The following is a 15,271-nucleotide window of genomic DNA, read 5'->3' on the forward strand; positions in this document are numbered from 1 at the left end:
ATTTAATTTTTTAAATTATCTGATATAATGTCAGGAAGCGCCTCACATTGCATTGCCCAGTACAGCCATGAAAATTAGCAGCCTCCAAGATTTGAAGTGAGTGTCCAGAACCTAGAGGACGCAGGCGGTGCGGCTGGGGGCTGAGTGCCTGGGAAGTCTGGCTCGTGGCCCGTTCGTTGGCATAGACACTTTCTTACTCACAGCAGATGCCCAAACACTTGGGATTCTCCATTTTTACAGCAGTAAGCTCTACCTTTCCAAACTTAGAACATACTGTGGGTGTCTGATTTCCTGAAATTTTCTCTGTCTTTTAAAACTTTGGTACTACTTAGGAATGTTGAACACTTAAGGGAATATTAATTTGGGACATTTAAGGTCTAGGAATCCCTGTCGGAGAGAGCTAACGAGATGCCCTGTGGCTGTGCCGTGTGACACTCACCCTAACAGCTGCAGAGGAAAGGCTGGTGTGAGGCAAACCGCAGAAGAAAGCGGGGTGAATGCCGGCGAACTGGGCGGTGGCTCTTGGGCCACGGTTGGCTGGGCGCTGTCTTTTCCTCTTCTGCTGATCTTTGTGATGCTCATGTATATTTTTCTTTATATTTATTTTTTTCTAATATTGAAAAACCACAAGAACTGAGGTATAACAGTGTAGTTGGATATGCTACTCTTCCCTGTACCTGTCCTTTTGAGAGTCAGAAATTTCCTTTTTCTGTAGTTTAGTGCATCCAAAAGATTTGTTGTATTTATTGGCTTATTATGTCTGGGTAACATGTTGTTGCTTTTCATCTTCATTTTCCTATGTTTAAAATGTCACCACGCGGTATTGGAATCAGAGACATCAGTATGAACTCCTGTTTATCTTAACATATGTCCAGATAGTCACAGAAATAACTATAGATCTGCATTAACACACATGCAGATATTTCCTAGCCCTGTTCCCTGAGTGAACCTAGAAGCAGTGACAGCCCTACAGCTCTGAGCACGCCAGCACCCAAGTCTTGGCTTCTAAATGTCATTCTCCAGCCGAAGGAACCAGGTCTCCGTTCCTCAGAGAGACTGAGGCAGGAGAGATGAATGATGAACCTGCAGCGTCTTTGGTGAGTCAGGACACGTTTCTGTGTGCCAGAAAGTAAGGAAGTACTCAAGAAGAAAAGAGGATGAGGGCATGTGAAAGGGGCAGCCTGAAGGAGCTCCTAACGGCCAGCTGAAACCATTTGAGCAGCAAAGTAAATGACCTAGTGTTAGATTGTGACCTGGAGTGTAAGTACATGTGAGTTCATGCTGATGTAAATAAGTGACTAAATAGATAAGGACCAGTCTCCTTTCAGGAGAGCTCCAAATAGCATGTGTACATGCCCCATCCTTGAGATGGAGCTTAGTTCCCCTCCCTGTGCCGAGGGTCTGCACTCAGTAACTTACCTCAGCTCCTGCGGTTTGTCCACTGTGTCAGAGCTGCAGAGTCTTTGGTGCTTCCACAAAAGGGTGCAAAATGAATTATGAGCCAGTTGCCACCAAAGCCATCAGAACTATTTACTTTTTGCCTGGGGTATGGGTTCGTGTCTTGAAGGGGGTGGGGGAACAATGGCATGATGGTTGAAGGCATCCTTCCCATTCCTTGAAGCCAGGCAAGATGCTCAAGGTGGTTAGCGTCCGTCTCTGGACAACTTGTCTGTCATCTGCACATGTGCCACCAGGAAGAGACCTGTACAGCTCTTCTGTACCATACCCTGGCCCGAAGTCTGGTATAGAGGTGAACAGAGCCTTTCTGTGGTGGAGTGGTAACTTGGTGAGGTGGATGGAGCCTCACACTGGGATGAGAATGGGAATCTCAGGACGATGGGGTGGAAGGTAGGGATGGGACTCCTGGCTTTCTTGGCTGGACCCTCTGGAGGCTCTTGGGGCCTTTGACCCCCCTAGCTTCTGGTTCTCATGGGGGGTAGTCCGTGCCTCCCCCGAGCTGCCCCATTGGCTTTGTTTGCAACATCACGAGTGAGAACTGGGACCGGATCAGTCAGCCCCTTACTCTGTGCGTCATTCCCTCTGCCCCACATGTGAATGTAAATATCTAGGTTCATCCAGGCTGCAGCAAGTATTTGTTAGTCAACAGCTGAGGGCAGGGGTTTTCACTAGTGAACATTCCCCAGTACCTGGCACATAGGTGTTCACTAAATATTTGTGTATAATCTTGAAAAAGTGCTTTTTTAATACTCTTGCATAATCAGAATGTTTAGAAATTTTGCTTCTAAGAAGTCATTTCCTTCAGCCCATGATCACACCCAGTGTGCAGTGAGAGCTGTCCTCTGTACTTGACAGTATGGACCCTCTTCTGTCCACCTAGCTGAGGACCCAGCCAGGCCGTGCTTCAAGGAAGGAGGTGTATCGGAGTCTGACTCTCGGTCAGCACAGATGAGAGGCCTGCACTCTCAGGGGTGTTGGCTCAGTCACTTCCCTCTGAGATCAGTGTCTGATCGTGATTATCGCTCCCCTCGTTTTTGGAATTGAGAAGCTCAGAGCTGTTATGCTGATGCAGTTTTGTTGAGAGGCACATAATTGCCTCGAGCATCTTTGTCAAGCACTGCTCAAAGGAGCTTATTGTGTGAGGTGCTCCCTGCATAGCATCCGGGAACGCAGCTCGGAATGGAGGCTGGTGGCCTCTGTGGACGTACTGGAGCCACCGCTGTGACCGTTGGAGTGTCTCCACCTGGTGATGCAGTGCTCAGCCTGGCTGGGTAACATCAGGGGGACTTGTTTCTGAAGTGTCTGCTGGGCGGGGGTACAGAGGGATGGCTCACAGTGCACCGCAGCTCTGCCCAAACAAAGCCACCCACACAGGGGAGGCAGGCGGGAGAGAGGGTGCAGCCTGTCCAGCTGACCACGCTCAGAGGGCACCTGTGGTGCCTTCTGCCCTTGCCTGTCATGGGATGTTCATCTTGGCCGCTGTGCTACACAGTGCTCTGAAACAAGAGCAGTGACCACCCAGAACTGGTCAGTAGCCACAAGATCTCGGGCTTGCAGAAGGCACAGCCAGTCAGTGGCTCTGGAGACTCAGTCTAGGCTGTTTGAGCCCGATGTTGGAGGTTTCTTGTGCCCATGTGGTGAAGTTCTGACCTCGCTCTGCTCGGGATAAGCTGGAGAGTTCATATGTGCTGCATGAAGGGTCACACTGCCTTGAATTGAGTTCTAGCTGAGGAGTGAAGTTTTCAGTGTTCAGCTGGCTTCAGGCAGAGGAGACTTCTGCAAGGTTTTGGATTCCTGGTGTTTTCCTCTAGTGGCCACAGTGTGAAAATGTCCACATGCAGGTGACCACAGGAAGTATTTATTCCAACTTGTTAACCTGCTGGCTATTGCCACTAAAGTGGGTTTGCCTGCATTTAAAATTATTTGTGAAATCAGGACAAAGATGTTATTTTGACTTTAAAAGAGGATTTTTCTTTTAGTGTTGTTCCTGGAGATAAAAGGATTCTTAAAAACAGTCTCTTGCATGTGTGGTTTGTAACGTAAAATCGATTTGCTATTGAGTCAGTGCTGGGAATTTCCTGCAGAAAGGGTGTTTCCTGTCTGTTTACCGAGCTGAGCCTCTGCAGATTGAGTGCCTTTGTCCCCGCAATGGGACAGAGTACCTGTGTCCCTCCCTTCTCCATAACCCTTCCTTCCTGTTGCACGTAAAGGTTAAACTCTGGTCCTGGAGCCACACAGATGGGCTACCGTCGCATGCCTCGGTTACTTCCATCAGGTGATGGTTTGGAGTCATGCGCCCCTGTTGGCAAAGCAAGGGAGGCCTGCAGGAGGTTTCTGCAAGGGGTGGCTCTGTCCTTTCTTCTCGGTCACATGCAGTGGTCAGCTTTGCCCTCTGGTCTTGGGATCTGTGGCTGGGATGGCAAGGAACGCTGACCCGGGTGGCTCCTTTCTTCGTTCAGATGGCTGTGTCCTGACAGAAGTTGTGCCAGCAGCAGTTTGAGAAGACACGTCATCACTGCTCTTCAGTTGCTAGAGACTTTCAGTTTGTCTGAAGATGATGATAGCTAGTGCGCTTAATCTGGGAGGCAGCGTGTTCTGAGCGGGTGTGCGTAGTGACCCACATGATTCTCAGGCAGGTCTTTGCCATCTCCTTTCCAGAGTAGAGGAAGCCGAGGCATCAGAAGTTCTGTTCAAGTTGTGTGGTTATCACAAGGCAGAGCCAGGGTTCTCGGCAGGCAGCGGAGCCCTGTCCAGTGCCTGCCCACCTCTCCTACTCCTTGCTCTCCCTGTCATTGTGATCTAGCCACTGGACCCCTGGTCCTCCGGTGTCCTACCTCAGGACTTTGCATTTGTCTCACCCCAGTGCCTCTCACTTCTGGTGCAATCCTGGCCTTACTTTTCCCGACTGACTGAAGTTCTGCCCCCACCTGCTGCTCCTTATTACACCTTCCTGCCTTCTCTACTTTTCACAGTCTGCCTATTAGAGCAGGAGGCAGCCTCCTCCGTCCTGTCCTCTGACTATCCAGCACAGCCTTCTTTAAGATGTGTTGGCTGAACGTAGGGGCTCATGGTTCTGATGGTGGTTTTGGCCCCTGTTATCTACCCATGAGGTAGCCTGGCCCTAAGATGGATGTGTGCTTGTGTGTGCATGAACAGGTGGGTGTAAGGCATGGGTGCATGTGTTCTGGTCTTGCCTTACGGTGGCATCTCAGCACCTCTCTTGGGTCGCAGTCCTAGCTCCAACAGTGATGTCTTGTTTTTCCTAGGTGGAGGTGAAGCACCTGTTTGCATGTCTTTGTCTTTGACAGAAACATTTGTTAAAAGAAACAGTGGGTAAGAGTCTTGGGTAGTGCGTGATACAGTCCCTAGAAAGAAGTGTAGAAGCTGCAGCCTGGATCAGGAAATGTCTTTTTAGTTTGTTGTTGTATAAGCTCAGTGCTTGAGTAAAACACTGTTTTCTCGTGTTAATATCTCCTTTCCCACGTCAAGTATTTCCTCCACCACTGCATATCAAACAGTGTTCATTTGGAGTGTTCGCAGCAGGTCATGCCTCCCAGATCTCTTCAAGGTGTTAGTTGGGAATTCGACAGAGATGGAGTGACAGGAAACCAAAAGCCGGATCTTTGACAAAAAGGGATTTTTGGCTGGGAACTTCAGGCTGCCCTAGAAGTCAGTCTCCTGTTTGGGACATCTCTGTTCTGGGAACCTGACTGGATAGTGGTCCCTGTTTGGGAGAAGTTACTGATGGCCTTTCCGTGCCAGTCCTGCAAGCTGGCACAGACCACTGGTCAAGTACTTTTCTTCCAGAACAGTCTCACTCCTCCTCCTGCCCTGTCCTAGATAACCAGTTCAGGATGTCCATCCTGGAGCGGCTGGAGCAGATGGAAAGGAGGATGGCGGAGATGACGGGCTCCCAGCAGCACAAACAGGCCAGCGGAGGAGGCGGCAGTGGAGGCGGCACCGGCAGTGGGACTGGAGGGAGTCAAGCTCAGGTAGGAGCCTGTGCTGCTGTGTCTCCCGTTGCCTTGGTGTCTTGTCGATGTGAGCAGCCGATCTGGCCCCTTCTCTGCACAGATGTCCTTCTGGTTTAGGCAGGAAGCCCCGGGCAGCACTTATGGTCCTGAGCTTCTGATGTTGTGAAAATAGCCTTAGGGCTTCCAGTCATTTCCTCCCTAATCTTCAGGTCCTTTTTTACTGATCTCAGCATTCGCTGTGGCCCCACAGCTGGAGTGAGGGCATCAGTTCAGAAGACTAGTTGGTGACTCAGATCTGCTGGGGCTCAGAATCAGTCTCTGTCTTAAGGCTGAACCTTAAGGATATATCAGTAATTCATAAGCCTCAAGAAGACCATGTGAGAAGGACCCAAAACACTCGCTGGATTACTGTTGTGCGTGGAGTAGCATTGAACGTGAGAGCGCCTTTTTATGTCCTCTTTTCAGCAGTTGCGTGAGGAACATACTGTACTGCCAAGTGCAGGGAAATTACCAAATATTGGTTTGGTTCTCTTGGTCTCAAAGCTTTGAAATAGGATTCACCTAGGAACTTCATTTTGGGGATGTCTCCTAGGCAGAAAGTTTCCCAAGAGACCTTGGGATGAAGTTAAAGAGCTGGTGGTATCTTCCCTCCACTACTCAGTCGCTGCCTGAAGACCTCACATAACCCCATCTAGCTCCTCAGGATGAATGGGGATTTCTTTGACAGAATTCTCACTTTTTATTTATTTATTTATTTTGGTGCTGGGAATTGAACCCAGGGCCTTGTGCTTGCGAGGAAAGCACTGTACCAACTGAGCTTATCTCCAGCCCACAGAATTCTCACTTTTAAGTGAACATTTTCCACTTTACAATCCTTATAAATATCAAGTGTTAGAAATACTTTTAATAATAACAGATGAAAGAAAAGCATAGTATTCCATACCCAAAACTCTTAAATTGGAAAGAAGAGTCTTGGCATGTGGTAAAATCTTGTTAAGGCCAAGCTATCTTCTTTTTCCCTGATATCACTGAGTTTTATAAAGGAAGTGATCAGTGATCATTGTTTAAGGTACTTCATGGCCGAAATGGGGATTTCCCATAGAATCCTTTCCTTTCCCCCACAAAGGGGACTTAAAGGGGATGGCATGTCGTATTTTAAAGCTCACACCTTCAGCCACTGGCCCGTAGTCTGAGCTCATATTAACTATTGAATAATGTCATCAGCTTACATTGGTATCAATAAATGTTGCTGTCATATTGACAAAGGCAGGGCTGTTTTAGTTTAATTCAAGAAAATCCTCGCTCTTCCTTTTCTTGGTGGTGATTTGGTGTTTCGGGTGTGAGCGTGTGGTGTGTGCCGAGCTGCTCCACCTGGCCTTCTCCAGCAGGGTCAGCCATTGACCAGACCCTCATCAAGTGGCGGTAAGGCTGTGGTGCATTGAGACTGCCCAGGGTGCTCCTTTAGGATGTCTTCACAACTCTGACAAGGATGACATTGCATCCAACGTCTGCCTTTTAATTTTGGGAGGCATTTTTTCCGCATTTAAAAATAAAGAGCAATGTTGAATAACAGTATCTCTGTACTAATTGGATTCTGTGGAATTCATTGCCAGAAGAAAAAAAACAAAACTTTAAAAATAACACCAGAGATGCAAATGAGGCTGAAAGCGCCATTTATGTGGGAGAGTGTTAAGCATAAAACCACTGTCACAGGGACTCAGATGAGCTGTTGAGGTTACTAAGGTTTTATTTTTCTTCCTTTACAACTGATTCCTGGGAAGAGGGCCACGTGGTTCACATTTGTGCTTTTCTCCTTCCTGTGTGCCTTTATTGTTTCTGACAACACTTAAACTCCAAGACCTCTCATGCTTTTCCAGTATAATTTTTTAAAATGTAGAAATTGTTATCAGATACTTTTAAATATTTATTTAGGGGAAAATACCCACAGCTAAGTAACTTGACTTTGAGAAGAAGTCAGGGAGTCATGTACTCATTGTCCCAGATGGAAACGGTGACCGCAGGGAAGCTCGCATTTTTTTCTTTTTTTCTTTTTCTTTTTTTTTTTTCCAGCAGTGTACATTTTCCCCAGGGCGGATCAGCATGGAGTTCAGAGTCAGAGTCTGTCAGCTGTAGTAGATGTGGTGTTATTAGTGATGGGAACTTAACCTGGTGCAGTGACTTTGGAGGAGTGCTGTCCATTCTGTTCTCTGTTTCATTCTGTTCTAGTTCTCTGTTTCCAGTTTTGAGTTGGTAATCACAAAGCATTTGCTTCCCCCGTGTTAAAACACTGACATGGTAAAGCGGCTGTGGTCCTCAGATTGTAACATGTACTTCTCCGTGACAGTGTGCTTCTGGGACGGGGACCTTGGGGAGTTGCTTCGAGAGTCGTGTGGTGGTTGTTTGTGAGAAGATGATGAGCCGTGCCTGCTGGGCCAAGTCCAAGCATCTGATCCATTCCAAGACCTTCCGTGGAATGACCCTCTTGCACCTGGCCGCTGCCCAAGGCTACGCCACCCTGATCCAGACCCTCATCAAGTGGCGGTAAGGCTGTGGTGCAAATGACGAGTCGTCTTCGCCTACCAACACCACTGCTCGAGGGATTCCACAAGTAGGGAGATGGCAGGCCACTCGGTGTTTCTAGGCTGGGAGCAAAGGCCTTTCTGGGAGGACAGTTTCCAAGAGACTTTATGTCTGTGCCAAAGAACAACTGAGTGAGGTACTAACTAAATGCTAGATTTTTTATTTCCTCTGGGCTCCCAGCCAGATGGAGAGTCCAGGCTGCCTTGGAATTCCCACTCTGTTTCTTTACGTGACGGAGATTAGATGCCCAGTTTAGTTTCATCTTGCGGGATTTCATAATACTCTGGTATGTCCTTTTAATGTGGATTAATCATGCAGTAACTTCTGGTGCTGTCCCTTCCAGCACAAAGCATGCAGATAGCATTGATTTGGAACTGGAAGTCGACCCATTGAATGTGGACCACTTCTCTTGTACTCCTCTGGTAAGGAATAGGTTCATTTTATCCCCCTGACCATTTTCTCAGATTGGAGTTGGGACTCCTTTGGGATCTGAGAACATTGGTTAAAAGATGAGTTGTTTTATTAAAGTTTTCTTAAGCTGAATTTAACTGTTTACTTGGCTCTGGTTAAGGGTTAAGCATGCCCACTGTCATTCCTCAGTGACACAGGGCATTTATAAGAGGTGCTTTGTTATGGTAACGTGGAATGGCCATGCTAAGGTTGCCAGCAAGGACCAGTTTGTGGGTTGGCAGCCGTGGTAAGAGTACAGTCTGGTTTCAGCCTCTTTCTCTCTGCCCTCCTGCCTTAGATGTGGGCGTGCGCCCTAGGGCACTTGGAAGCTGCTGTCGTGCTGTACAAGTGGGACCGGCGGGCCATCTCCATTCCAGACTCTCTGGGAAGACTGCCTTTGGGGATTGCTCGGTCAAGAGGTCATGTGAAGCTAGCAGAGTGTCTGGAGCACCTGCAGAGAGACGAGCAGGCCCAACTGGGACAGACCCCCAGGATCCACTGTCCTCCGAGCGAAGAGCCAAGTACAGATAGCTGGATGGCCCAGTGGCACAGTGAGGCCATGAGCTCTCCAGAAATATCCAAAGGAGTCACTGTTATTGCGAGTACCAACCCAGGTAAAGCTTGGAGTTACTGAATCTCAGATTTGGACAGCTTTCCCATTTGCTTTCATGCCTCTGCCCTTAGGAAAGTTTATAGGATATTCACATATTTTTAAGGGTTGTTTTTTTTTTTTTTTTTTAATGTTTGTGATATTCCTTTAAAAATGCTTAGTGCCCCCCCATATGGAAAGTAGCAGAAATTCTGTGTTCATGCAAAAAGTACACATTTTTGAAGGAGAACTATCTGACTAGTGTGTGCTGCTGGGGAATATTTAAGCCTTAGGGATATGTCATGAGTTCCGGCTTTGCACTTTGTCTCTCAGGCATAGAGAAAGTGTTAATGCTTGAGGATTCCTACTTTTATCGCCTATCCTGACTGTCCTTTCTACTGTACTTTTCAGAGCTGAGAAGACCTCGGTCTGAACCCTCTAATTACTACAGCAGTGAGAGCCACAAAGATTATCCGGCTCCCAAAAAGCATAAATTGAACCCTGAGTACTTCCAGGCAAGGCAGGAGAAGCTGCTTTCCACTGCACTGAGTCTGGAACAGCCAAATATCAGGAAGCAGAGCCCTAGTTCTAAGCAGTCTGTCCCCGAGACAATCAGCCCCAGTGAAGGAGTGAGGGACTACAGCCGGGAACTCTCCCCTCCCACTCCAGAGACTGCAGCATTCCAAGCCTCTGGATCTCAGCCTGTAGTAAAGTGGAATTCCAAAGATCTTTACATTGGTGTGTCTACAGTACAGGTGACTGGAAATCCGAAGGGGACCAGTGTAGGAAAGGACGCGGCACCTTCACAGGTGCGTCCGCGGGAACCAATGAGTGTCCTGATGATGGCTAGCAGAGAGGTGGTGAATGCAGAGATGGGGTCCTACCGTGATAGTGCAGAAAATGAGGCGTGCTCACAGCCCATGGATGACATTCAGGTGAGCTCTGCTCAGGTAAGCCTCAGAGGCTGCAACCTAGAGTCACTGAGGTCTTTGGGTTCATTTCCAAAAGCCATATAATTTTCTCCCAGGTGGAGGGTTACAAGTTTGGTCTTAGCCTGGTGTGGTGGCACATGGCTGTAATCCCAGTGGGACTCCGGAGGCTGAGGCAGGAGGATCACAAGGTCAAACCAGCCTTCGTAACTTAGAGAGGCCCTCAGCAACCAGCAAAACTCTGTCTCAAGTGAAAAATAAAAAACGACTAGGATGTGGCTCAGTGTTTGAGCACCAAAAAAAAACAAGGAAGTCTAGTCTTATGCACTTGCATGAGATCTTGGGAGTATCTTCTTTCCTGGGGCCTGCATTTCCCTTCAGTGCAATCAGGTGCTGTGAATCAGGCCTGAACAACAGGCCCCAGGTCTCAGCAAAGCTCTCCCTCTTGGCATCAGCTCCTCGGAACACACTTACAACCCTACAGGATGTCTTCTGCTTCCTCTTTGCATCCAGGATGACAGGCTTCACTGTTTTAAGGCCCTAAAAACAGCTAGCTGGGAAGCCTGTGCACAGAATTTGTATTATTGAAGTGACTTTGGTTGGCATAGCCATCATCTAGCTATTGTAAAGGGCATATAGGGCATGAGGGGCTCATTAAATGCAGTGAAATGTCTCTAAAGCTGATGATGGACTGCCTTCATAGTGTAGAGAATACAGTCCTCTTAGGGCACTGTACTCGTTATAGATTAAGAGAATATGTACCGAAGCAAACTTGGCAGTAGGCTATTAAGCAAATTCCATTAACCAAAATACGTAGGGGAAGGGCTAGGAAGGAATGTAGCTCGGTGGTAGAACACGTGCCCAGCTTGTGCAAGGCCCCAGGTTCAATCCCCAGTACTACTAAATAAAATATACAGAGGAGGCTGTAAGGAAACCAGAGCACATGTCGTGGAATTCCTCTTTTTCCAACTTCTCATTGATACAACCCAAAACAAAGAAGAAGACGGCCTGCTAAGAATTCAGCAGGGCACCTGTGCTGGAGGAAGTGGCGGAGTGGGCAGGAGAGGCATGGAGACGCCTGGCCTGCATACCAACAGAGGTCTGAGTGCTGTGCAGCTCTCAGTCCTGCTCCCATTGGCTACACCCTCGGCCGGTCAGCACAGGAGGAAAAGCAGGCATGCCACCTGAGCTCCTGTTCGTGGTGGACGGGAGGCCCGCTGCTCACCTCCAACCCTGCAGTCCTGGGGAAGCCTGCCAGACTAAGTAATGTCTTAGACAAAGAGCTGGAAAACTGCTTCTGGAAGCACCAGATAATGGATGATTTTGGGCTTTGTGGGCCATAGCAGCTTTGTCATGACTATTTAACCTGCTCCAGTAGCGCAGAAGCACCCTTAGAAAGTAGTAATGAATGCGTATGGCCACGTTCCAGAAGAACTTTACTTCAACAAACGGGTAGCTGGCTGGATTCAGCCTGGTGTAGTTTGCCAAGTGCTGTTTTAGACAATTCCTGATGGAAGTCATTCCAGATATCAATATTAAGCCGCCCAGGGCTGTGTTTATATATATAAATGTAACAGTTTGAAAATCGGCAGCTCAGAAGAGGGAACTGAGTTAAGCCTGCAGAATGGTGCCGTCCAGCAGAACTTTCTGTGTGGTGAAAATGTGCCAGAGGTGCCACCACTCTGACAGCCCCTTGCCACTGAGGCACTGAGCCCTCGAAGTGCAGCAAGTACAGCTTAGTAGCTGGACTTCTCATTCTACTTAGGTTTAATACAAGTTTAAATAGCAGAACCAGAGCTGATGCAGGAAATAGAGAATAACCTTAAAAAAAAAACTACTTCAGATTTCACCAAGTCTTGAGAATACTGTTGTGCTAAATGAAGAGTGCATATCTGTGAAGAAAGCAACAGTCTAAAGAAGTATTTTGCCAAATGAAAAAATAACAATTAAAAATAATAAAATCATTCCAGAAATGGCAAATCAAGTGTTCTGGAGGAATGAACAATCAAACCAGTGGAATCAGTATGTCTGTACTGTATGGTCGGCAGTTTCAGGAAGGGATTCTTTTAATGGGAGAGGAATCGTGTTTAAATAATTTAAAATTGATTGTAAGTGGAGGTGGGGAAACAAACATAATCAAAGTACATTAAAGCTGCCCACCATTTAGGGAGGGCTATAGGTTCCATTCCACTCAAGACACAGATAGATAAGCATAGACTGAAATGCACTTGTTAAAAATGTCAAGCTAATAGAGGCTGTAAAAAATAGGCTACTGAAGTTACTAAGAAAGAAAAATTGGCTCACTGAAAGTTCAAGGATGGTAAGGTAACAAAGGAAAAAAACAATAAAAAATAAACAGGAAACAATATTGTAGGAATGTTTTCAAATATGATTCATCTACACTTGGGTAAATGATAAGTCCCTTAAAAGGCAGGTTCTTGCTTTTGGTTAAAAGAAAATGAAGCATATGCTGTTTGTAAGAGACCAGCTAAAATGAAGAGCAGCAGAAAGAATGAGAAGGCAGCCAAGGCGCTCCGTCTCACAGATGAACGAAGGACGGCTGGGGAGGGAGCTGACGGCAGAGAGCGTGCTTCGCATGCCAGGCCCTGGGCTCTGTCCCCAGCATGCAGAGGCAGAGAGCTGCGCACACGTGCTTTCCGAACATCTTTACGAACCATCGTGCCTTAGCAGTGTCATCTCTGAGTACTGAAGCAAGAACTAGTGGCTATCGGAAAAGTGGAACCACGGTCGTGGTGTGACCCTGACGCCACCTGAGAGCTTGTCAGATCAAGTGGATGTGAAAGGGACATGAAATATTTGACTAGCATAGTTAGGAAGCGTGATCAAATATATATTTAATGTATAGTTATGATATAATAGAATTTTATAGACATTGTAATTAGTACACATTGTAAATATATAATTATTCTTTTCAAATATTCAAGAAATTTTCTGAAACTTTCTCATTCTGGGACACAGAGAGTTTGAATAAAAACATTTAAAGGCTAACTTCTCTGACCACAATATAGGAAATTTACAGTGCTGTGATTTTTTAGATCCAGTTGCTAAGAATATTATTTGTTTTAAAGTTGTTTAAATTTCATTGCCTTTTGGAGCCATCACAGAAAGGAAAAAAATCAGCTACTTGTTATCTCATTTGAGATATAATATCTACACTGTAATATCTACATTGGAGTCTTCACTTGGCTGCCATATTAAGGTGCTGTAGCATGGTAGGTATGCACCATGTGGAGGATTTGGGGGTGACTGTAGCGATAACCTTCAGCCTTCAAAAATTGCATTTTGCTTTTGATAAAAATTTGAGTACACCAGGCACAGAGACAACACCTATTTCCCAGCTACTTGGAGGCTACGGCAAGAGGATCATTCGCTTGAGGCCACAAGTTCAAGACCAGCCTGGGCAACCTTGCAATGCCCCATCTCATCCTAAACAAGAAAACAGAAACAAGAGTTTGAGCACTTTCACAGAAAAAGAGTAGAGGCAATATTTCCTGTTGTTTGAGTCACAAACCGAAAGGGCCAATATAGAAAAAGAAAAATGGCGATATTTTTTCCTTTTTATGCCTGTTACAAAAAGTAATTCTTGTTCTTTGAGAAAATTTGCAAAATCATTCAAGGTCAGCATCTCTAAAAGCTCTGGGAAGGTGTGACTTTCATGCTGTAAAATTCACTCGTTTTAAGTGTCCGGTATCAGGAATGGTAGCAGACTTATGCATCTGTGCAGCCGTCCCCTTTCTCCCTCCCTGCAGCCCTTTCCTGAGCCCCCACTGCAGTTGGTGCTTGCTTCACCCGACCCTAAGCAGTTATTCATCTGACTGCATCCCCAGAACTTGTCTTTTCTAGAAGTTTCTTCGGGATGGAAGTGTTCAGTGTGTAGTCCTCTGTGCCTGGTCCCTGCCACTAAGCTCCATGTCTTTGAGCTGCACGGGTGTTGCAAGTCCAGCATTTTTGTCCCTGTGTAGAGCTCCTTTCAGAACATTTTCAGTTCACTTAAAACCCTGAGCTGCTGTATTCTGATTACCATTTTGAAAAATATGTCAGGAAATTTTTTAAAATGAGGTGTATCTCTTATCCTGATTTTTTGTTTTTAATCTTCATCCAGATGAGCTTTAATCTTAAGTATATCTATTAGAATTAATATATTTGGGTACAAGTACCAGCAACCTAACTACATTGGTTTAATTTTTTAAAAAAGACTTTTTCATGTGACCAAAGGTCCAAGCTGGCATGCGTGAGGCCTGGGTTAGAGTCCCAGCACTGAAAAAAAAAAAAAAAAAGAAGAAGCCTGAAGACCCAGTTACTCAGTGTGGCCTTGAGGAACTCACAGGGTTTTTTGTTCTTCTTTTTCTCAGATTTCCATTCTTGTGACTTTCCTCTTCCTACCTGATGTTTTATGGGTGAAGCCCATAAACCACAGGCCGATCTGTATTCAAGGCAGGAGTAAGGGAGGGGGGTTTGCCAGGTGCACTGATGCCCCTCCATCAGCAAAGCAGAAGCTCTGCCCAGTACCCTTGGTGCAGACATCTACATAGTTCTACCGTGTGCAAGAAGGTGGGAGATGAGACCATATTGGCAGTTGGTCATCTGGGGTTTAGCACCTTGCTGTCCTCTGCAGGATCAGGCGTCCCTAGGCAACGCAGAGGGGAGTCGAATGCTGCTTAGGCAACCACTAGTGTGACCACATTAAGACTGGTGCACTCATCTGCCCAGCCGTGGTACCTTTGATTGCTGACCCAGCTGAGAGTGAAGCGTACGCCTGAGCCAGACATTCTCCAAGATGTACCCAAAGGTTTTTGGCCAGACAGTGATTTTGAGATAACAGATCTCAGGACTTCAGCACATTTGGATAAAATTGTGGAATGACCTTAAAATGTTCCTTAAATGTGCACTAAGGTGGAAGTCTGTCTACCTGCCCTTTTTAGTCTGCTTTCCAAAGCAGGGGGTAGAGGGAGACCTGGATAACTTTCAAGGTTCCTTTCTAACCTGAGTGTTCTGTGCACTTCTGATTCCAGGTGAACATGATGACCTTGGCAGAACACATTATTGAGGCCACTCCTGATCGGATCAAGCAGGAGAACTTTGTGCCCATGGAGTCCTCGGCATTAGAAAGAACAGATCCCGCCACCATTAGCAGTACAATGAACTGGCTGGCCAGTTACCTGGCTGATGCCGATCGTCTGCCAGGTGCTGCCCAGATCAGGTTAGGAATATTCTGGGGTCACTGCCCAGCATGAACCCCTGGATTTTACTGGAGGCAAGGGAGGCTAAGT

The 15,271-nt window shown here is 46.6% G+C and overlaps 1 protein-coding gene across 22 annotated transcripts in view; it reads left to right on the forward strand.

Annotated features, from left to right (window-relative positions):
* Positions 1-15,271, forward strand: part of CAMTA1 (calmodulin binding transcription activator 1) — a 764,551-nt gene that overhangs the window by 729,181 nt on the left and 20,099 nt on the right. For 15 of the 22 annotated variants that reach the window (XM_079111189.1, XM_079111197.1, XM_079111196.1 and 12 more), the window contains 6 exons: positions 5,299-5,450; positions 7,777-7,973; positions 8,356-8,434; positions 8,761-9,076; positions 9,463-9,986; positions 15,014-15,201. In XM_079111189.1, coding sequence (XP_078967315.1) covers positions 5,299-5,450; positions 7,777-7,973; positions 8,356-8,434; positions 8,761-9,076; positions 9,463-9,986; positions 15,014-15,201 — 1,456 coding nt within the window. Of the gene's footprint in view, positions 1-5,298; positions 5,451-7,776; positions 7,974-8,355; positions 8,435-8,760; positions 9,077-9,462; positions 9,987-15,013; positions 15,202-15,271 lie in introns of those variants that run through there. The other 7 variants (XM_079111179.1, XM_079111178.1, XM_079111181.1 and 4 more) reach the window with 2 other exon arrangements.

The sequence above is a fragment of the Sciurus vulgaris genome, assembly GCF_902686455.1.
Source record: "Sciurus vulgaris genome assembly, chromosome: 1".
Lineage (NCBI taxonomy): Eukaryota > Metazoa > Chordata > Mammalia > Rodentia > Sciuridae > Sciurus > Sciurus vulgaris.